The following is a 23,151-nucleotide window of genomic DNA, read 5'->3' on the forward strand; positions in this document are numbered from 1 at the left end:
AATTGTTTTAATACCATTATCCATTAGATGATGGTGACTGGCTTTAGCTTTGGTTATCTTTGGCTTTGGTAACATTGGGACTACCTTAACTGGAAAACAGGATGGATTCTTTTTGTGGCTTATGTGGAAAACTTGCATACGCGTGGAATGAAGAACCCCTGAAGTTTCGATGCATTTGCTTTAAAGTTTAGTAGCTTTGCCTAAAACATACAGATGCAGCTGTCTGTGGGGAACTTTTGAAGGGAATGACTCTTCGAAGAACTTCGGGGTTTTGTTTTTAAGTAACTTTTTAGTTGTGGATGAAAGGAAGTGTTTAGAGGCTTCTAAATGTGTGCCTACACTAAGTTTTAGTTCAGAGTGGCATGTGCTTTTGAAGTGACTGCTGAGCATCCCATGTGCCGTGCTATGCTTCTCTGTGCTTCCAGTCATGAATATTTCAGAGCTTGGACTCCTTTGGGAGGAAGCTAAACCCAAAGATGCACAACAGGTGTGTGTCTCTTGTCCCCGCTGCTAATGAGCATGCAGTCTGCAGGATCAGGCTGAGTTTGCTTAAGCCCTAGCCTAAAATTCTCATGAGGCATTTGACTTTTATTCTACTCTTTAGTGTAATTCATGTGAGAAAAGATTTTCTCAAAAGCCACTGATCAGTGTGAAACTAAGATTATGCTTTATTCTGTGTGAGAGCTCTTAGTCTGATCAATGTAATCTGTTGAGAGTTGCTTACAGCTGGGGGGACATATGTGCATCATTCAGTTTCCGTGGCAAAATTAATTTAGTTTCCATTAGGGAGTGATTTAAATGGTAAACTGTAGAGATTATGAAAAAAGTAACTTCTTATGTGTAGGACTGTTACTCGTAAACTGCAGAGCCTGAAATCTGTTTCCAAAGTGGACAGCTTTAATTGCTTTTGCAAAAATAAATGTGCGTGCACAGTTCCAGCTGTCTAGATATGTACCTTTTTCTGTTCAGAGACAAGAATACTCTTTCCAGGCCTCTGCTCTTTCCAATCCATTTAAAATACATTGTTGTTTTGAGTAGGTTTGTCAGAAGAAAGGCAGTATCAAAACCTGTGATTTTTATTTTTTTTTTTTTAGTTATTTGTATTTTTGGCTTTTGGAGTCAGATGCGTAAGCATTTAATCCCTTTGCTCATTGAAATTAGGCAAGAAGGATCTTTTGAGATGGAAGAAAATAAGGCTGGAACATTCAGAGTATTTGAGGCTTTTCCCCGTATGAATTTGGGGATGACCTATAACCTCTGACATCCAAGAACTTTCTCTAACCAAATCTGACTGGTTGCTCCAAGCTCAAGAATGCTTAATTCCCTCACGCAGGAAATCAAACAGAAGTGGGAAGAAGGCTGCATTGATGAACAAGGAGCTTTTGACTAAAGTGAAACACAGGAAAAGTGTACGGAAGATGGAAGCATGGACAGATGACACTGTCACTGAAGGTTAAGAAAACCAGAGTCTACCTGGAGTTGAATCTGGTGAGGGAGCAATAAGAAAAGCTTCTACAGGGACACCAGGAGCAAGGAAAGATAAAATGTGAGACCACTGCTGAATGGCAGCAGGAGATGTAGTGACAAAGGACGTGAGAAAGGTCAAGGTCCTCAATGCCGCCTTTGCTTTAGCTTTTACTCTTAAGACTTGCCTTCTGGAATTCCAGGTCTGAGGACAGTCCGGAATAAGGAAGACTTATCCTTGGTAGCAGAGGTTCAGGTTAGGAACATACAAACAAATTGGGCATAAAGAACTTTGGAGGACCTGTTAAGGTGCACCCACCGGTGCTGAGGGAGCTGACTGCTGTCATCGCGAGGCTGCTCTCATTATCTTTGACTGGCCGTGGTGACAGGATAGTTTCCTGAGGAGTGGAAGATGTCACCCCTTCCTTCAAGAAGGGCAAGGAGAATGCGGGGTGCTGTAGGCCAGTCGACCTCACCTCGATCCCTGGGAAGGTGATAGAGCAGATAGCCGTTCTGTGTTTGGAAGCGGTTTCTAGGATTAAGAAGCTGGTTGGAAGCAGGCAGCCTGGATTTATGAAGGGGAAATAATTTCTGACTAGCTTGCTGTATTTTACCTTCCTTTTGAGCAGGTATATTGAACTAGATGGCCACAGGTCCCTTCCAGTGCTAACTCTTCCGTGACACTAGAGCGCACTGAGTCTACACTTACGTAGCCTGCTCTGGATCCTTGTCTGAGGTGTAAGTGTGGGTGTTCTGCACCCCCAAGGTACGTGGGCTTATTGGTCACCCGGAGGACAGCCCACGCAATGAAGACTGGTTCCTTCATGTCGTGTAGCACGTACTGGAAGACGTAACGCATGCAGCCAGCCTGTTCTGTTTCAGGTCCATGCTTTGCCTCCTCATGTAGGCTTTTGCTTTTCAATGTTGTTTTTTGCTGAAAGAACAAGAGATGTGGTTGATTCCACTTTCAGGTAATGGGGCACGTCAAGTTCTTGAAGTAAAAGAGACGGTGTGCCTTGGGGAATCGGTTGCTGTTCCTTAATTTTTTTTCAGTTTAATGTTACTGTATCAAAGATAATTCCACTCGTAGTGCTTGAAATGTGGGAGCCTAAACAATTACAGAGAGCAAGCAGTGGGTCTGAGTAATGCCTTAAAAGGAGGGTTGGTTACGGTGGGAGAAGCTGGTTGATAACAAGAACGCTTAGCTGTACGTACATCTAGCTGAGAATTATTTCTGCTGGGTTAAAAGTTGTGTTTCTGCTGATTGCACGGCACTGGTGTATACTAATTCTTATGCTGGGTGAGTAACCTTAAACACCGCCCTAAGTAAGCGTGTACTTCAGAACCAAAGTTACAGAATCAAACCTCTCTTTTGAGGTGTCGTTGTCTCATAAACCCACATAGCAGATAATATAATTTTATAGTATTTTCATTTAATAGTTTCAAGTAACCTAGCTTATAAATATTGGCCCTTCGCAAGTCTTGCATTCAGTCATGCTGGCTGAATGTTTGTGAGTAAGAACTTTAACATACTTGTTCAGGTCTATGAAACTCTTGCATAACCCTTTTGCAGTCGCTTAGAAAAAATAGGCGATGGGCTAACTGAATCAGCTGGCAAAGTGAGTGTGTTAGTCCAGTACTCCCTGGTGAGGTGGTTTTAGATATTCCACATGAGGAAGGCTTAATGCTTCAGTACAAACGCACTTAGTTGAAGATAATTTATGTGGGATTTTGATTTAGAGAAGTGATACAGCATTATGCTGAAGAAATCACAACACAAACAACATGGCAATTGTGTATATATAGCTGAATCGCAATACGAACGTCATTCCCTTTACCGATCTCTGTGCCATGCTCACCATCAGTGTTGGATGGTCCCAGTTGCCAGGAAGGAACACACGGGGTGAAGCCAGCTCAAGCCCATTGCTCTCCTCGGAGCTGGTTTTACTGGATGTTCAGTTTTTCACTCTGTTGGGCTGGGCCACCTCCACGTACCCCCATGTTGGTGTGGCTGGCTCAGGAAGATGATACTTCCTGTTGATGATTTTGGGGAAGGCCAGCTACGTAACCAGTTGACCCACTCAACTGATACAGCTGTTTGTTTACTGCAAAGACTATCTCTGGTCCCCTTGGTGTTGAGATCAGTTTCTTAGGTGACAGCTGTGGTCACTGCCTAGGTTCTTTTCTGAGCTTCATGAGCACACTGTCCTTGCCTGTATTTCTCGGAGCTGCCTTCCATTGAAGGGGTTCATTGACCAGTCACAGAATGGAAGTGGCTTCATAAGGCCAAATGTTGCTGGTTTTATTTATTTTAAATGTGCTACATACTAACAAATATGCCATTCAAAGATGGGGGGGGTGGGGGGGGAACCTTCAAACTTAAGCTCCTGCATCTTCACTTAAACTTCCCAATGGTGTATCCGTTTTTGTTTTGCTGATGTGTTTTTAGAGGTTTTTTCCCCCATGTAATTTTTACTTGAGAACATGTGTTTGTGTCCTCTGTTTTAAACTCCCAATTGGGTTCTCAACCTTGAATTAACTAACAACTCACCTGAACTAGTTAAGTGCATTGAAAGGAAGAAGTGGATTCTGTAGCGAATCAGTTTGTAGAACTTCCCTGGGAGTTTAAGATTCACATTGTGTTAATGGATTTAGGATGGCAGGGGTTTATGCCAGTTTATTAACTTGTAATTATTCAAAGTAATGGATTTTTAAATAAAATTGGCTTCTTGAGGTTTTTATTAGACACCACCAACTCAGTGACAGCAAAGAAAGCCAAAAGCCTCCAATGGAGCTACTGGTATTTGTCTGACTACCACAAATTGTAGAGTTTGAACAAGATCTCCCAAACAAAACAACTCAATTTTTTTTTTTACAGGCATCAGTTGTCACAGCATACTTTCCTAGTCATACCATGACGTTCTCTTTCTGCTATATCTGAACTTGTGTACCTTTGTTAGTTTATAGGAGACTGTTTTGGTGTCTTCCTCCCTCTTGCCTGACTAGGTGTAGTAGAGAAATGAGGAGGATTCTCCTGGTTTTTTAGCAGTCTTGGGTTGGGAATGAGATGTGCTTATTGGTGCCAACTGTGAAGATCCAATTTCTGCAGAGGCTTGGATTGTCCTTTTTCTGCCAGCACAGATCAGGCTTCTCTCTTTTTTTTTTTTTTTTTTCTTTTCTTTCTTTCCCCTTTCTTCCTGCCTCTGCTGAAGTGGGAGAATTGCCTTGCCTGAGCCTGCTCTTTCCTGCGTTCATGAGTCACTTGCCTCCATTACCTGTGTTGGAATAATGTTAGGGAAAGAGATGGAGGGAGGTGAGAGGAAGCCTTCCCTTCTCTGCATCAGATGGAAACTGGCAACAGCTGAACTTTTTGAGCTGCATTACAGAGATTATGCTTTATCTCTTACAGGGCAGCAAACTGGAGCTGTGGTTACAGTTGGCAGTATCTTTTATTTACCTTTCATCACGTAATAGCTGAGCTTTGCAGGTGCTCTGTTTTCCTTCGTTCTTGTCCCTCTGAGTCTATCCTGTAGTATCTTCAGTAGTGCTTTATGTGAAGGTTAATTGCTAGTGTGCTTATACCATCACTAAGCTACTGCTTTTCTCTAAACTACGGGTCAGTTTAATCTGGGATACAATAGAGAAAATACCTGGAAATAGGTTCCTGTCATTCAGGCTGTAACACTTGTTTGCATACAGTCTATTTTGTCTTTGCACCTCGGGCTCCTTCTTAGGTGAACTGAGAATCACCCTGTTTTCAGAAGAAAAAAAGGCAAATGACTTCATAAAATGGTGACTGTCAGGAAGTGTTGGGTCTGTTCCAGTTATGCCAATCAGTTAAACTGTGAGTGTGCAGGAGGTGGGAAAGGGGACCGTGGCTCACAGCACACTATTCCAACTGCTGCAATCAAACTGTTGGGCCCATCTGCTTGAGAAGCTTACAGTGATCTAAGCTGAAGCATGTAATCATTGCCCCAAATACTGGAAACTACGCAGCCAGATTTCAGGATGACTGAGTTACTGTATTTCAGTGATGGGTGCCATTAGGAAAACTTGGAGAAATGAAGATATTGCATCTCTGGAATAAACCTTGGGAGGGAAAAGAATAAAGAGGATGCGGATACCAATTGAAAAGTTCCACTTTGAAATGTACAGTCTGTGGAAGGGAAGGGGAAGAGAGAGATGAATGATGATCAAAAATTTAAAAACAGAACAAAGAAAAACTGCAAAGGGAAAGTAGGCAAGGCTTTCCTTGGTTATATCAGATGTCACCTGCTCAAAATTTCACCCCACAAGGCTGCTGCTTTTCCTGTCTTCCTACCCGGTCACAGATGAACGAGGGCTAGCTGGCTGCAAGGGAAATGGCAACAGACACCCCCCACCCATACACTATAGCAGCATGTTCTTTTAGTCTTATTTTGGATGAGAATGTTTGCATATGGTTCAATACAAATATTTATGGAAGGGTTTTAAATAAAAAGTGGGAGAAACTTTGAGCATATCCTGGAGTTACACCTGAACTGGGACAAGTGAGAGGTGCTTTCACCTTTACAGCCCTGGTCCTGCATTTTAGAGGCCCCAGAGTAGACAGTTTCATTCCACTGGCACCAGGTTTGGATCCAGTGCTTTCCCAGGGGAGACTGTTAGTCAAGTGCCAGGAGGGGTAAGTCAGGCAGGTGAGAGGAGTCTGCTGGGGGAAGGATGGGAGAGCCCTCACAAAGCAAAGCTGCTGTGGGTGACAACCCTGGTAATGCACTTCCCTTCCTTGCACCTCAGTTCTATAAAGCGAGGTGGGCTTAAGAAGCCCCTATTTTTTGGGACAAAATTCCATCTTGATGGCCTTCAACAGTATCCAAAGGAGTACAGCTCTGCTCTGCCAGCATGAAGGCACGGAGCATTTCACCCATGAAAGACTGAGAAGGCTTCTGGTTCTCCCTTACCCCGTTTCACAGTGTGGGTGCTGTGTGAGGTGCTAGGGATCTAGCAACGGCACTGGGGAGGGAAAACTCACCCAGAAAAGTTGAAGGCAGCTGGTGAAGGGGTGAGAGGGCACACTCGGAGCCGCGATGCTGTTAATGAAGCCGTATTTGTGATCCTGTTCTGCTGTTCAGGCACACCGCCAGTAAACTGAAAGCGGTGTGTCCAATGACTACTGTGTACATGAAATGCTGAACATGAAGCATTTATTTATGTGAGCAATACATTAACAAGTGGCAAAGTTATACACTAAATTTATGTAGAAATATATTCCTCCCCCATTCCAGAACACCAGTCAACTGAATCTGGGCAAGAACTCTCAGTCCAAATACTGTGTAACAGCTACAGCATACCACGCACTAAAACAAACTTGCTTCCTTGCAACCTTCCTGAACTCTTGCTTGAAGGCCCTGATTTTAAGTACATAGTTAAAAATAATTAGCAGTGTTTCATTAATTACCTGCCGCAGCTACAGGTTACTAAAGACCTTTCCATCTGCAGCTTGAAGTGGACAGTGTTTTTCTCTCAAGAATTAAAGTGCATAGTAGCAGCTGTGTCTATTTGCTCAGCGGGAGGAGCTTGCCAACATCTAGGTGTTCCATTTTCTTAATAAAAATAGTTCTCTGTGCAGACTCTACCACCAGTACATCAACTGACTTAGAACCACCACTTCTGGTGCAGACATGTATGGGACTTGTTCTAACCTACATATTAAGGAAGCTTCTTAGGCGTGTGAGGGGCTACGATTCATATGGCTGTTTACATATATACAAAATAAATTCAATTGTGTTGTCATTAGGGACTCGGGCCCGTCTGAGAGGTCTGTAGAATTTATCCAGCTTCCACTGAAGCTTGAAATGCAGTCATACTGCTGGACAATATCAGGGCTATTATTTTGTTTTTAGCAAAAAAGTAGATTAGTAACTGTACAATAGGTAAAAAGCAGTCTTTAAAAAAAATACAGAAATTACACAAAAGGCTGTAGTAAAGTGCCTAGCAAGAATATATATATAAAGAACAGGGGAATCAGTGTAAGCAGACAAACACTGCATCCTTCCTCCCCTTACCTCTTTGCAAATTCTCCTGCGTGCATTGTAACAGCGTCAATGCTCAATGACAATATGTCAAAAAGACCCATTTTCACTTTGCTATATAAAGTATTAGAGAGCTTAAAGCCAAGAACATAGTAATATCAGAAATTATACTTTGGAGCACGATTAGCTCACTTTTGTCCATGTTCTACACAGTCAGAACTGCAAGGAACCCTCAAAAGCCTGTCGACAGTGCTCTGCACAGAGGCATGGCTCGTGACCACCCAGAGCGCCGCTGCAGTTACAGCCCTCCGGCTCAGATCTGCTAACATTTACTTCAGAGCTACTGTCATTCCTCTTTCCCCTTCTCCCTTCGTCAGTGTGTTTCCCATGCCTCCGTCTTCTCCTAGAGGGACAGCCTCTGGCTGCATCGAAGCTGCAGATTATTTAGGGCTATTGTGCTTTCCAAGTGTGACTTCTGAGACATGGAGAAGCCAGGCATTTCTTGATCCTTTATCCCTGCCCTTTCCCTACGTTGATCCCTAGCCTTACCCAGAGCTCTCAGAGCCCTGGACACAGCCAGGGAGCCTGACATCTGTACTGGAGGGATCCATTTCCATTACAAGTTTTGCTGGGGAAGAAACCTGTACTTTTTCTTTACATAAAAACATGGAGCAAGTAACACTGAAGCTGAATTTCAACTTTTTACTCAGAATTTTCACATGCATGCTCCATGACAAACCACACTGACTAACTGCTTAAAAAACAAGACTCTACAGATGATAGAGAACCTGAAGTGTTAAAAAATATATTTTCCCTCTCCCCTGATTATCCCTTGACAAGTTAGCCTTTAAACAAACACTAATACCAGGTGTAGCTGACAGAACAATACTGAATAAATAGCTGCGAAAAACTTTTGGTTGCTAGATGTCTGCAGGCATCATGTAAACTGTATGCTACCTTCATGCTAGTTTAAAAAAGGTGTTCTATGTAAAGGGATCCACACTCTGGCACTTCTGGCAAGAAACACATGTTTTCAGGCTGGTAAAATTTTGAGTTGTTTTTTTTTTTAAAAAAAGTAAAATAAATACATTTTCCCTCACTAGGAAAAAAAGCCACATTTGTGCTCCAACAGCTATCACTTAAGTTGTAAACCCAGGAAAGACAAATTTTAAAGTTATCTGCCTGTAGAAGAGTTAATGGTGAGACTTTTGCTTTCTGAAATTGGTCACTTAGTCCTGCTGCCAGTTTTCTTAACAAACAATTGGCATCTTTACACTGCAAGCCAACCTGCTAAGTAACTCAGTTGATAGCAGAAGTACTTTTCTGCTCCAACTGAACTAAGCTTAGTCTGAGAGGTTTTCACTATTTTTTTTTTTGACTAGTCTCTATCTAGGCACCTAGAAAGCATAACAAAGTTCCTCCTAAAGTTGTTTCCAGAATAACAATTTGCATTTAAATGTAAACACTGATACCATAAATGTAGTGTATGCAAAAGGCACAAGACAATTAGATTTGGGTTGCTGAAAATTCCTTGACTTTTAAGGTTGGTAATGCTATTTATTATCTGGCCATTAAACTCTGATCCTAAGAAAGCTGCTACTTCCTAACTTAACTGGAGGGGGTTTCCTATGTGCAGCAGCTTGGCTTTTTGGTATTGCAATCAAACATCTGTTATCCTGTAAATGCAAATATCACAAGTTATAACAGTAAGTCTGCTTGATTTTACAGGATATTCATTAAGTTATGCAGTAAGAAAGGCAGTGTCTTAATAAGTGGAAAAAGAAATCTGAGACAACTACTGATTAATAAGAAACTAGGATTTTGAAAGACAGTGGCCCTCAGGAACATAGGTTGGTAAAAAGCCTTTTGGATCAAAGTTATGTGCCAACATTAATTTCCTGAATGTGTTAATGGCTCCAAATGAGACAAAAAAAATCCCCATTTCAGCACTTCCCTGTATAGATCCCATCAAAATCCCCAGCTCGCCAGCTTCATTTATATATTCCCTATCTGAATGCAGGCTTTTTATCGCTCCACTTACCAGTGACCCACTGTAGCATTCAATTAACAAAGGAGATTTTTTCCCCTCCACAGCTTTTCAAACTATCGATAGTGCAGATTCTGAGGGAAAAATCGAGCTTTTGCAATGTTTTCCAAAAATGTTCCAAAAATAGTCAGACACTTCACTTGGGTGTTCTTATCTTCGAAAGTCACCTATCAAGCACTCCAAAGAAAATACAGTCCACTAAACCACTAAATTATTTCTGATCGACACTGGCGTTCTCCCAGTTCATAAAGCCAGTAGTGCAAAAATTTGATTTTAAAGTAAACTACTTACAGCAATTTGAATTATCAGGTGAATTTTCAAAACCAAGGCAAGAACATGGACTGATACATAAGAAGGTCACATCTTGTGCTGAATGCTGAAGTAAAACCAGCCATTGAATTTTTACAACTGTAAACTCAGACTCCGTTTCTTTGTTTTCATTTCCTAATACTCAGTCACCCTTCACCATTCAAAGTCAGTAACTTTAAGCTGAAACATTTTATATGGTTCAGAAATAGTATGTTTAGTTTCATGTTTCAAGCAGTGACATGGAGACAGCTAATCATCTGTCAGTTTGTTTTCTGAGCACATCCACACAGGAGCAGACAGGAGCAGCTGGCCAACAGGGCTGATATTTGGAAGAATCTGTCTTCCTCCAGCGACAGCTTTTTCTTGAACTGGAACAGAAAGTTCATCACAAAATAAGTTGTTAGAATTGAAGAACACTTGAAAATTAAGTTATTGTAATGAGTCTTATCAGCTCGAAGGGGAAAGTGAACAACAGCTGAATGAAGAGAAACACAGACTGTTCACAGTTAGGTTATTAATTCACCTCAGGATGACAGTGATTAAAAACCGACTACATAGCAAGCAGGCCACCAGTTTATAATATGAAGTGAGCTATTTTTACAGTGCTTCCAGGTACCAATATCATTAAAATTAATTCTCAATTACATTAATGTAAACCACATCTGGCAATCTCAGTAATTAGTCCCCTGATTAACTATAAAGGATCGCAGGTTACAGAATATTGAACATACCCTTAGCTGGGACAGAAATTCAAATTTCTAATACACTGGCAGGGGCTGTGGCCTGTGTTTTTCATGTCAAAGATTAAATTTGTTTGTTTTGTTGTTGTGACTTCAGCGTCTTTATTAAAGTATTCTATTCACTCCCTAGGAACAAATATAACTCAAATACTGACAATAAAGTAATGAAGTTAAATGCAAAGTAGTTTAAAAAAAAAAGTAAACCAGTTTTTATATAAGGGCTCTTATTCCAGCGACTGTATGTCAGATATATATAGATATAGATATAGATATGTATACATACAGTAATATAGGTTTTTTGTTACATCTCCAGAGTCTTTTAAGTGCCATATAGACAGAGCTAAGGGTACAACCAATCTCAAAGTTTCATTCGCTCGTCTCCTTAACTCTGTTCATTTGACTCCCACGTTTTCAACACTTTAACACTTCACACCATCAGCAAGTTTGTAGATGTACCTATATCTGGAACCATCTGTGTCTTCATCCACCACTTAGCACAAAGCCAGAAAGTAAGGCTCAAGAATTTTCTCTGATGAATCCAACTGAACTTTTGGGACCTTTTTGGTCCAAGCTACAGGCCACCTGTTAGTATCTGCACACCTACCATTTTCATGATCTGCCTTGACAGTGCAATACCATGCCTGATGGGTCTAGTAATGATCACTGCAGTTCTCTGATGGCTTTCCACGCCCCCTAATTCCTCCAGGAGTGATCGAGAGCAACCTGACAGCCATGACAGCATGTCCAGGAGGCAAGTCACACACAAATGAAGGACATCCACTTGAGACACTTTTTCAGGCTGACTGATAAGCGTGCTTCCAATAGCAAAGATGGAAATGACCTCGCTGGAGTAACTCCTCCAATGTTGTTGGAAAACAGTAAATTACTTGGTATGCTGAAACTCTTAGGGTTGGAGTAAAAGCTTTTATCCAGCTTTAAATATGAAATAATTGATTTCCATAAGCTTTGGAGGTGTTAGAAATCTTCAAATACTAAAGTGACTATGATGATCAATTGTGTTCATTGCCTGCAACGGAGTTAAGGTCTCCTCTTAGGTATGTTAACAGGATTTACTAGCTGCTTGTCAAACCTGCCTTCTATGAACTCTGTGCTGCAAAATATCAATGCAAGAAATCAAATCTCAGCTGGTTTTGACAATAGGTGACTAAATGCTCAGCAAGTCATATGGACACATTTTGTCTTCAGTAGGCAACACTTTGTGATTATTAAATAGGATGGAGCCAAGTACCTGGCATAGAAGAACAAGCTTCTAATAGCTTATATATTAGAATAAATCTTTTTTCTTTTTTCCTTCATCGTCTGGTAGACCTTTACCTGCTTTAGAAGGCTGAGTTATGACTGTTGTGTTAAGAACTAACATCATTTTCAGACTTTGCTTTAGAAATATTTGCTGGACAGCTTGAATAGTCACAAATTCATTATTGTAAGGAAAGGAATAATAGTAATATTTTTGAATATTACCTAAAAGCAATGGGTATAAAGGTCAAACTATCTTGCAAGCATGACACATCAAGAAACAGGAGGTTTAGTTTAAAACTATGAATTCATCTGCTACTACTCATGGTAAAAAGAATTAAATAATAAAAAAGAAAACAGACAGGAAGTGCTTTAGTAATTTTCTTTTGTGCATTCTTCAAGTGGTAAGAAATCATGGAATAACATATTAGGTACAGAGAATATTAACATACCTTTCCTTACATATTCACATATTTCTTTTAAGGGAAATTAGGTTTCATTTTCCATGGTTAATGCAGGATTGCTCATACCTGTAAAGACAAACAACGATATTTCCACAGGAAAAGGTTCATGCCTATTTCAGCAAATAATGCACCCTAATTTAATTGACAATCCATCTTAATTTCATTCCACTATTACCAAGTCTATTCCTATCCTGTGTTCATTACACAGCTTTTCACTGTCACAACAAGGTGTCATCATATCCTGGTATATGCAGTTTGTCACCAAAAGAACTATCAGACTCAGCCTAAAACGTAATCAGCGTCTACTGGTGTTAGTGTTCTCAGTATCTCTTGGTCAGGTTTAACTGGGAAGGGCACAGCAGCATGGTAACATGGAACTTCCTACAAACATGTGCTTAAAATAAGCTCCTATGAATTTTGGTTCATGAATGCAAGCCAAGTGACCTTGGTTGTTTTTATACTATATCCTCCAAAACTAGTTCATTACAAAAGTAATTATTGCAACATAAATCAATTCCTTACCAACTTTGCCCTTTTCAGCCTTCACACCAGTTTCTGACCAAGACGGTGTATCTGTAAGCAGGTGGCTCTGGGAATCACGCAATGGCTTTGCAGGGAACAGGTGGTTCTCACTGTAACGCCAATAAAAAGAACATCAGTAAACTACAGAAATTTTTCATTATCTTACCACACATTACAGTTTGTTGTACACAGCATTTTCCCTATCTTACCTTGCTTCTCTTCTGATGAATCACTACACTTTTATCATTACATACATCATTACACTGTAGTTGTCACAGATGCAAGCGCAATCTAAAAAGCAACTCCCTAGCTCAGAACCAGAAAACATTCTGATTTTTTTTTGGACAGCTATTATATAGTAATACATGTACTTCAGTTTGAAACGCACTCTATCCATATTCTCTCCCATTACAACAAACCTGACATAATAAATAGTGGAGAGAACATCTCCAAAATCTCTTGCCTAATATAAGTTATGGATGACTGAAGTGAGATTTAAAACATCGATAAAAAGCTAGCTGAAACATCATGTAAATCTCTTATGAAAAAAAGACTGTCAGCATGAGCCCATTATGATTTCTTAGTCACATATTCAAGTCTACTATACTTATCACACGTCATCACATAAATGTGGCAAAGTTGTTACAATATGAAATATTAAACTACTATATTTATTTATTTAACGGTATCTGCATACTTTTTACACTAAAAATATCATGTCCATAAAGAATAAGGATTAAGAAAATATGTCCTATCATCAGCAGAAACAACACACATGTATTTAACATGCAGCTTCCTGTGCTTTGGCACAAGTGCCGAGGCCTGGGATTCCCTCATGCAAAGCATCTTTCACCAGATATGACAAAGCCAGGCCTCCCCCAAAAGCCTTGCCAGGTGACACATGCATATCACAGACACACTGACTAACTGCCTCTGAGGCAGAACAGAATGTTGCTGATACTGAATGTTAGGCAGGTGTGGAAAATTCAGGTCCTGGGATGCCACTAAACTGAGGCAAAGCACATGGGGGGGATGGTGTGTGTGTGCGTGTGCGCGTGTGTGTAAAACCCCCACCTTATTTCCATAACTTTAAATAGAAATCTGAGCATTAGCTGAATTACAGTCTAGCAGTTTAAAATCCGACAAATCTGACTTGTATTTATTAATAGTACACTCTTCGTTTGCTTACCACTTTTAAGTAGCTTACACATAGTTCTATTTATATGTGCACAGGAAAAACCAGAGTATCGACTATTTAAAATGAGTAACAGAGAGCAGATTACTTTTTGGATGTTGAATTAAGACCAACAGGTGTGGAAGCTTGCTCAGGATCCTGATTAACAAGGCAAGTTGGGAAGGAGCAGCCATCCCCTAGACTGAAAAATCCAGAATTAGTGTCATAATTAAAAAAAAAATAAATTCAAAGAACTTTTTTCTAAAGTGAATATTACTGTATTTCAAAAAACTAACACCCGCCCTCCCCCAAACCCTGCGGATCCTGATTGTTCAACAGTTTCAACAAATGAAGCATTAAAAACTGAGCATACCTTGAAAACACAGGTAGCAACCAGTATTTCTTCTCATCACCAAACACCTGCCTTAGGTTTTTGCTGAAGCCCAAGCTAAAGCCATTCTTGTCTGTTCTGTGACGAAATATGGGAGCTCTGAATACCTCTTAAAAGAAAAAAAAAAAAGATTAGAGCTCTTCGCAAGATGGCATGTTTAATTTTCACACTGATGTTTAGGCAATTGCACTGATGATACATACCATCATCCAAGAAAAAAGGCTGTACTGCCCAAATTACAGAATGCTAGTCTACTCATGAAAGCCAGTCAGTGCTCACAGTTACTGTGCGTGCAGAGGAGGGGCTAAGGCTGAGGAAGGGTGGAAGCCTTCTTCAGCCTCCTCCCTAATCAAGGCAAGGAAAAGTGAGGAACTCAATTTTTGAGAAGGTTTGACATGTTGTATGAAGATTTCAGCATGTGACTATACCACAGTGTTCAAGAAAGAAAAATCTACACAAAGGGTTTACTACAGAAAGAGTCGTGGAAAAGAAGAAAAGCTTAACCTACTTTAGTAGTAGGACTAGCTTATAACACCCTGGGGTATGAAAACATTGTGTGTTTTTACAGCTGCATAAAGAAAGCACTTTACTCGTAGACCCAGATTATTCCCCATGGACGCCCAACCTAAATTTCCGGAGAAGAGAGCTAAATATAGCTTCAAGTGTTGCAAAGTGCCTGAAGCAGAAAACTCATTCACTTTCCACCAAGTGGCTGATTTAATTCCCTTAACTGGATATATATAGTAGGCAAACCATGTCCTGATGTCCTGATAGTACAGCTCACACAAACCATGCTGGAACCATGCAGAAACTGTCCTTCTGAACTGCTAGAAATTACCTTTAACATGTATTATGCTTTATTTAGAAGGTGTTTTAAAGAAGGGGGAAGGGAAAATAGCAATACCCTTTCAGATGCCCATGTTAGGCTGGGAAAACAGGTCCCAGGATGATTTAAGCAGTCCCACTTAAAGCTGTCATGGCTTCGTTACTAAACTACTGCATGTGCAATAGTTTAGAAGAAGAGAGGGTCAGGGGTGGGAAAGTAGTGCTGGAGGCACTGCCCTGATTGAGACACTGCATTAAGAGGACTCTGACCTGGGAGCTGAGAATGCCAAACAAGAAGCACTTGTGTGAGCATGCGTTAATGTGTCTAACACTTATTACAAAGTGTCCTCAATTATTTTTTTTTCCTGTTTATTCAGTTTCTGTTAACAAGCTGTGAATGGGAGGAAATGGAAGGAAGAGGCTAAGTTCATTAACAGCTCGGCCCCTTGGGGCAAGAGGAAAAGAGTCCAAATTTCCAGGGAGCAGCAGAACTAGGGAGTCAGTACTGGATATCACCAGATCTGGGCACTTCTAACCAGGATCCAAGGAACCTATCTCTATAGGATTGCCTGCTTTTTCCATTACCCCCATACATATAATATACCTTTATTATTTACTTTTTGCTGTCAAACACAGAAGCATCAAATCTATTTACCTAATGTAGACTTATTCTTGCTGACAAGCCAACAGTGATAGCCAAAGAGAGAGGACAGACTGACAGAAAACATTGCTGCAGCAAAGAATAAAAACATGATGTGGAACTTGGCTTGAGTATCAGGAAGACCATTCTAAAAATAAAATGAAAAAAAATCATGCCATTAGAATTGGGGAAATAGCTGTTTAGTTTCATTATTAATAACCCTGTATTCAGCCATATCAAATCAGTGGAGACACAAATGTACTACACGGCAAGAGTCTGAATAAATGATTTACACACCTTCTATGTACCTACGGCCACGCAATTAGGTTGGTGATAGCATCTATTGATTAAGTATAAATACTGGCAATAAGAATCTGAAATTTGGATCTGGTTTGAAGTGTCTTTTAGTGAAGAATAATTTACCTTTAAAAAACTGCCTTGTTTAATTAGCCTTTTCAGAATATTCATAGCAAAAATACTGCAAATCTCAGAAGGTAATATCCTAATGTGTAAACCCAGATAATCATAATTAAAATACTAGAAAATTTCTCTGAAGCTTTTTCATAGCATAGCATTAAACAAAGTTAAAAAAACCTATCTATAATAAACATTCCCTTGTAAAATAATTGCATACTTGTTCTATGCAGCTTCAGAATAATGAAGAATTAAGTGAAATTTCATAAACCATGATAAATAAAAAAAATAGACAGCTATGGTTATTAGATAAAATTTTGTACCTCATATTAGGAGATACTACATTACAATGTATCAGGTTGTAGAATTCTTGCACTTTGGTAACTTCACACACTTAAAGACAGTATATAGATTAGGGTACTTACTGTCCAAAACTTGATAAAATACTGTAAATCTGTTGCAGCAATGAAAAGGCAATACAGTAGCGAATAAGCCAAGAAAAGAAGAAAAAATTTGTAATTGGAGAATCCTACACAGTTGTTCACCCTGATAACAAAAAAAAAAAAAAGAAAAGTAAAAATGGAATGTAATGGAAGTTATTTGCTTTGCTTTCACTCAATGTAAAATTAAACTTAGTTACTCTAAAAAAGTTAGTATCAGCATGTAAATCAATTTTTGCTTCCTATCTCTGGTGCCTCAAGCTACTGAAATGTATTTAGCTCCAACTCCCAAATTAGTAATTTTAGCCAAAACAAAAAAAACCCAACAAAACCACCAAACCACCACCACCACCACAAAAACTCAGAGAACCCAGAGAACTCTATCAGGTAATATCACTTTCAACAGCTTACTGAAATTCAGTTTTCACTTATGGTATGAAATCTGTTCCCAGTACATCAGATGTAACCAGATTGCAGTTACAGTTCCTTGTTTAGTTTGTAGGTAAGTTTAAGTATCCATGTTTTACCATTCAGCACACTGCATATAACTGGACAGGTACAAGCCAAGAATTTGAATCTCAACTGAATTTGGTGAAAATAAAAGCAGTCTTATTTAATCCACATAATCCTTCATTAAGCGTACTACATACTAAAACTTCTCAGTAAGATTTTGAAGAGTATTCATAGGAGATTCCTTAAAATACTTACATTTACACAAAATAATGAGAGAAATACTACTGCTGAATAAACAGAACATATTCCATATCAATGGCAACATGACAGCAAATAAAAGAGATTAGCAACATGCAAATACACATCCAAATGTTAAAATAATTGTCATTTTATCATTTCTACTTATGGGCTTCAGGTTCACTTGTTTCCAATTTTTTAAATATTTATACATGATAATGAGCAACTAGTATACACTGATCAGAAAGACGCGATTAAGGTATATTTAGTACCATAGCATCTTCCCATTAGAGACAATATATTACGTATTGTGAACTTCAGAGCTCTATTAAACATGTAATTATATTACATCCACCAAATTAAAAATACTGGAGAACCACCCACAGTTTATTGGTAAACAGCTTCCTCTTCCTTTTATTTGGTTGCATTAAGAAGCTAACCACAGTTATCACCACACGGCTAACTTTGACATAACTCTACATACGAATTAAAGAAAAATAATACTGTGAGCCCACAGCAGCCCTCCCAGCGCTGTGCTGGTGTTGGTAGCTGGAAAGGTGGTGATAACACACCGGTGGTTTGGCCGCTGCTGAGCAGCGCTCGCACAGCATCAGGGCTGGCTCTCCAGCCTCCCCACCAACACCACCAGTAGGCTGGGGGTGGGCAAGACCTTGGGAGGGGGGACAGCCAGGACAGCTGACCCAAAGTGACCAAAGGGATATTCCACACCATGTGACACCTGCCCAGATATAAAAGCTAAGAGAAAGGAGGAGGAAGGGGGGGCATTTGTTATTTATGAAGTTTGTCTTCCCGAGCAACCACTATGCGTACCGAAGCCCTGCTTCCCGGGAGGTGGCCTAACATCACCTGCTGATGGGAAGCAGAGAATAACATCTTTTGTTTTCCTTCACTTCCACACATGCAACTTTTGCTATTGCTTCATTAAACTGCCTTTATCTTGACCTGCAAGGGTTTTTTTCCATCTTGTTTTCTCCCCCCTGTTCTGCTGAGAAGGGGAGGGATAGAGCGGCTTGGGGGGCACCTGGCGTTCAGCCAAGGTCAATCCACCATATCCATATACCTTTAACTAACTGATAATTGCTGTCAGAAAGATCAGCTAATTAAGAGAAGACTACATCCATGAAAGCACTTGTATGTGAAAAATAATTCTCAAAAAATAATAATACGTGGTAAGTCTCAACTTCAGCTTCTAGAAGTACAGGAGAAGTTATTGCAACTATTCTCTTCTTTAGGGAGACAGTGATGGTAATGGCAGGATACATGGTAAAGTCTTACAATACCAAATAAACTTTCACTGTACACTACTGTTACCCATCATCAAGGTGAATAGAGGATTTGTTTTTACAAAACATGCTACCTTGGCTAAACACGACGTTTAGCATCAGCATTTAAAAATGCAGCAATAGCTAAGCATCTGTATTAACTACAGTTAAGAAGGACTCACAACAGGCTGTTCCAATTAAAATCCCCAGAAGATAAATTTCTAAGCTCATCATGATTCTTACTGGAAAGTACATTCACAACTTTCCACAGTGAAGTGTTCTTTTTCATTAAGTATGTCAAAGCAAGCAAAGCCATGATAAGCTGCAAGCAATTCAGATTCAAAGTTTCTATGATAACCCTATTTTCCTTTCATGGTATTTATTTTAGGACAGTTTTTACTTTATGACACTGTTTAGTATGAGAAGGATGAAGTGAAATGTTATTCTCCAAAGATGAAGCTTCTTGAATCAAAGACAGATTTCTTTCTCATTGTTCTTTCACACTACTGCATAGAGTACACATATTAAAATAAACTTTCATAAATTATTCTGCTCCCTTCAATTTTGAAAAAGCCCCAGACTGAGGAGTTGTTACTGGAAGAGAAGAGTTCATAGGTAATTGTAATTGCACTATTTGAACATACAGTATCAAATCATAAAACCCAAGAACGGTGGTTAGATTTGAAGTCTAACATTTTTGATGAAGAGTAAAATGGATAAATGTACTGAAAACTGACTAAATAATGGTGTGCTATTGCAGTGAAACATTCATACAGAAGAACAGTCCAGGTTAACAATATCGGTTACAGATAACATTTAAAACACTTAATTTTTAAGTAGAATAAGAAGAAATACCCTTTGTGTCTCAAGAGTTAGCTTACTGAAAATGCAGGCAAAGAAATAACTTGCAAGGCACTGAAGGTGTTGCAACTCAGTTAAAAAGCATCACAGAACTAAGGAGACGCTAAATTATTTTCAGATGACTCAAAAGACAAAGGAAAGATGTTTCAAATTATTCTTAAGGTGTTCCTAATGCACCTTGTTAGTATTAGAGTTGTTACACACAAATTATATTTTTGGTGATGTCTCAAGCCATCACATTCCTGTCTGCAGCTCCATCTATATTATAGTATGAGTAGCAGCAGCACTAGCATAGAAATCACTAATGCTTTTATTTCTGCATCACTTAAACATTTTAGTGTAGTTAGATGGCCGTTAGCAATAAGTATTTCCATTTATCACAGCGCTTCCATTAGCACAGGCGCATAGCCAATACAAATCCTCCTAAAAAGCAGAAGATAGCTGACCTGGGGCTAGGACATGACTACCAGCTTACTGTCTCTGCCTTCCCAATGTTTCACCTTACCTTCCTTAGCTTATTTTTACCCGTCCTCTCTCCAGAAATGCTTCTCCTAGCAGAATGTTAAAATAGTGTAATTCCCATTAATGTCTGCCTGCTCTCCCTAAGCATTATACATTTTTTTTCCCACCAAACTTGCTCCAACCAAAAAATCCCAACACGAAAAGCAGACGTGGACCTAATGATGTGGGGTTTTTTGTGTGTGTGTGTGCTGAAAACCACCTATTGTACAATTTTCACCCTTGCTTTTGTTGGCAAAAGAGCCATATGATATTTCCCAAAGAACCTCTGAACATGAGTCTTTATTAAAGGAAACTATAAAGTTTGATCAGCATCTCTGCAGTATTTCAAAACTCTCTTGTCACTTCCTCATAGGTATTTTTTCAGGGTGAGCAAGGAACTGTGGACATCCACTCAAATTAGGAAAAATAAACCCGGATAATACCTCTTTTTTTTTTTCATGCATTTCTGTTACTTGGAGTACAAAAGGATCAGTTCTCCATCAAGAAGCATTACATGCGTTTCAAGTATCCTCTCAATTTCTATTTTTTCTTTTTGCACCCATTGCTTATAAGATTAAAAACAATGAGCAATGTAAAACCTCCCTCAACTGGGTATGTTTATGTTGTTTGGATACGAACAGTCTGCAAATACATAAAATAAGCAAATGCCACTGAGAGGAAAACTGGGTTTATTCTTCTAGAAGTCTATGCCCTAGTGAAATACCACTTCACTGTCCCTTTACACAACACTGAAGTGCTCTGTTTATGATTTGTTATTTGATGCAAAGGTTTTTTATTCTGAAATTGAAGTTTACTTCATGGGTATTTTCATGTAGTATCCTAAGGCTGGACAACCCAAAAACTCCTAAACAGACCATAAAGCTTGTAAGAAGTGTGTATAATAATGAATAATAAAAGTAATATTAGAACCTTTCACTGATATTTTATCAGGAATAGCCTGACAGCTATTTTTCTTGTAGCTTTCTACAAGATGGTTATAAGAGAGCCGAAAAAAGGGAACAGGTGTTTTTCTTCTAAAAAATTTGTTCTGCATTCAACAATTCAACAGTTTTTTTTCTGTTTTGGGGTTGGGGGGAGGGGGGGAAGTTGGGATGTGTGTGGGTTTTGGCTTTTTTAAGAAGCACACAACGAATACTAAGCATCATCAACTTTCACATGCCAATATCCCTACAGCAAAAAAATATGTAGGAAGGAACTCTGCCCTATATTGTTAAATATTTAATTTCAATTGTATCTGCCATGCAGCTGCCAAATAAAGGAAGATTCTTAAATCATATTGCATTATGTAAGAGGCTTTAGTCAGAACCAAGCAAAACAGGAGGAGCTCAGCAGCGTTTCCTCCTCACAGGACAGAGTCTCCTCTGCCCAGAAATTTGATTTAAGAAGGTGAAACCAGCTGCTTAGAACCATCTACTATTCAGTTTGACCAACACAGGAGATTATTCTTTTCTGATCAGTTTCATGTGGTGAAGAACTGCCATCTGCCACTTAGTCCTCTGAACTGGGGACCTTACTAAACAATTGACTTTAATTATTTCTGTGAGATACCTGCCAAACTGACATAAAATGTCACTATCAGAGTGGTGAGGCACAGGAACAGGTTGCCCAGAGCAGCTGTGGGTGCCCCATCCCTGGCAGTGTTCCAGGCCAGGCTGGATGGGGCTTTGAGCAGCCTGGTCTAGGGGAAGGTGTCCGTGCCCATGGCAGGGGGGTTGGAATGAGATGATCTTTAAGGTCCCTTCCAACCCAAACCATTCTATGATTCTTTAAAAATTTATCACATATCCTGTCTACCCACAATGTCCAAGGGCTGCTGAGAATAGACAGGTAAACAAAACCACTGCGCAGGCTGACATAGCAGCAACATGAGGGAGGCTAGGAGGGAAAGGGGAGAAAAAAATGAAAGAAAACAAAGAACCCATAAAACCAAAAGAGCTAACCTGCTGTTTCCAGCAAGCTCACTCAAACTACCCTGGGAGCTTCAGTAAGGGGGACAAAGCACAGCCCTTCCCTTGGGCTTTTAACATAGGACAGCATTTCATCATTCAATGCAACTAAGCCACAGTAATACTCAATTTCCATGAAGAAGAGATGCAATTCTTAAAAGAAGCTTTTTTATTGACCAGAAGTCTACCTCATCCTAAGTGTAAAAACAAGGAGTTATCTAACTCAAAGGTCTAAGAAAAATTATATATGAACTTCTTTCCACATCTCAATGCTAGGAAAAGAGGACATACAGTAAATAACTCGAGTGGTCCTGCCAGACCAGTACTTTCACATAATCTTCCAGCTTCACTTATCTAACTCTAGGAATAGAGAAACATCACCTTCATAACAGGCTCATCAAGAGTTCATTTTACCAAATCAGAAAGTAGAGAGAAGAAAGCCAATAGTACACTCACCAAGGGCAATGATGATCCATTTTCAAAATGCATCTTAAAAACACCCCAACAGAATTCCAATCATTACAAAAGGGGAAAAAAAAAAAAAAAGTCAGAAGCACAATTACGTGTCAGATTTAAATTATTCACATACAGATTAAGAATTACCCATATGTACTATTGGTTACCTAACCTATTTAACAACGTTGTCTATGTAAATTCACATAATACAATTTCCCTAAAGTAAACTGTAGGTAACCCAAAATCAAACATATTTGTTCTGTCAAGAACTTAGTGATTTAAGAAAACACAATCTATGACTTCAGCTTTAGGATTTGGTCCTCATTCTGTATAGGTTTTTCAACTATTGTTTATCCTCTGACATAGCCTTAGAAATTGGACTATTTCAATTATTATATACTTAGTGATATAACTAACTATGTTTGCAAGTACATGGTTTGCTTTTATAGAAATACATACAGATGCACATAAAGTTTTTAAGAACTTACCTGATTTGTAAAATGCCCAAATATTTTTGCAATTAATGACTCTCCGTTAATAAAACATGCACAAGAAAATCAGATATAATTGAAGCAAGGGAATATTAACAAGGTAATGACAAAATTAGGGTATTCTGCAAAATATATTAACTAATGGCATCCTGCAAATTTCACTCACATCTCATAGGATAACAGAGGTCACCCTTTTTCTCCACC

The 23,151-nt window shown here is 39.3% G+C and overlaps 1 protein-coding gene across 2 annotated transcripts in view; it reads right to left on the minus strand.

Moving 5' to 3' along the window:
* Positions 1 to 6,630: 6,630 nt before the first annotated feature.
* ZDHHC2 (zinc finger DHHC-type palmitoyltransferase 2) overlaps positions 6,631 to 23,151 on the minus strand; it is a 35,831-nt gene continuing 19,310 nt past the window's right edge. Inside the window, exons 6-13 of one of the 2 annotated variants that reach the window (XM_056330945.1) lie at positions 22,457 to 22,489; positions 16,684 to 16,804; positions 15,860 to 15,992; positions 14,362 to 14,488; positions 14,098 to 14,190; positions 12,815 to 12,924; positions 12,281 to 12,358; positions 6,631 to 10,199 (exon numbers count right to left, since the gene is read on the minus strand). In XM_056330945.1, the coding sequence (XP_056186920.1) occupies positions 12,318 to 12,358; positions 12,815 to 12,924; positions 14,098 to 14,190; positions 14,362 to 14,488; positions 15,860 to 15,992; positions 16,684 to 16,804; positions 22,457 to 22,489 (658 nt within the window). In that variant the 3' untranslated portion in view covers positions 6,631 to 10,199; positions 12,281 to 12,317. The remainder of the gene's footprint in view (positions 10,200 to 12,280; positions 12,359 to 12,814; positions 12,925 to 14,097; positions 14,191 to 14,361; positions 14,489 to 15,859; positions 15,993 to 16,683; positions 16,805 to 22,456; positions 22,490 to 23,151) is intronic. The other variant, XM_056330955.1, reaches the window with a different exon arrangement.

The sequence above is a fragment of the Falco biarmicus genome, chromosome 1 (genome assembly GCF_023638135.1).
Source record: "Falco biarmicus isolate bFalBia1 chromosome 1, bFalBia1.pri, whole genome shotgun sequence".
Classification (NCBI taxonomy): Eukaryota; Metazoa; Chordata; class Aves; order Falconiformes; family Falconidae; genus Falco; species Falco biarmicus.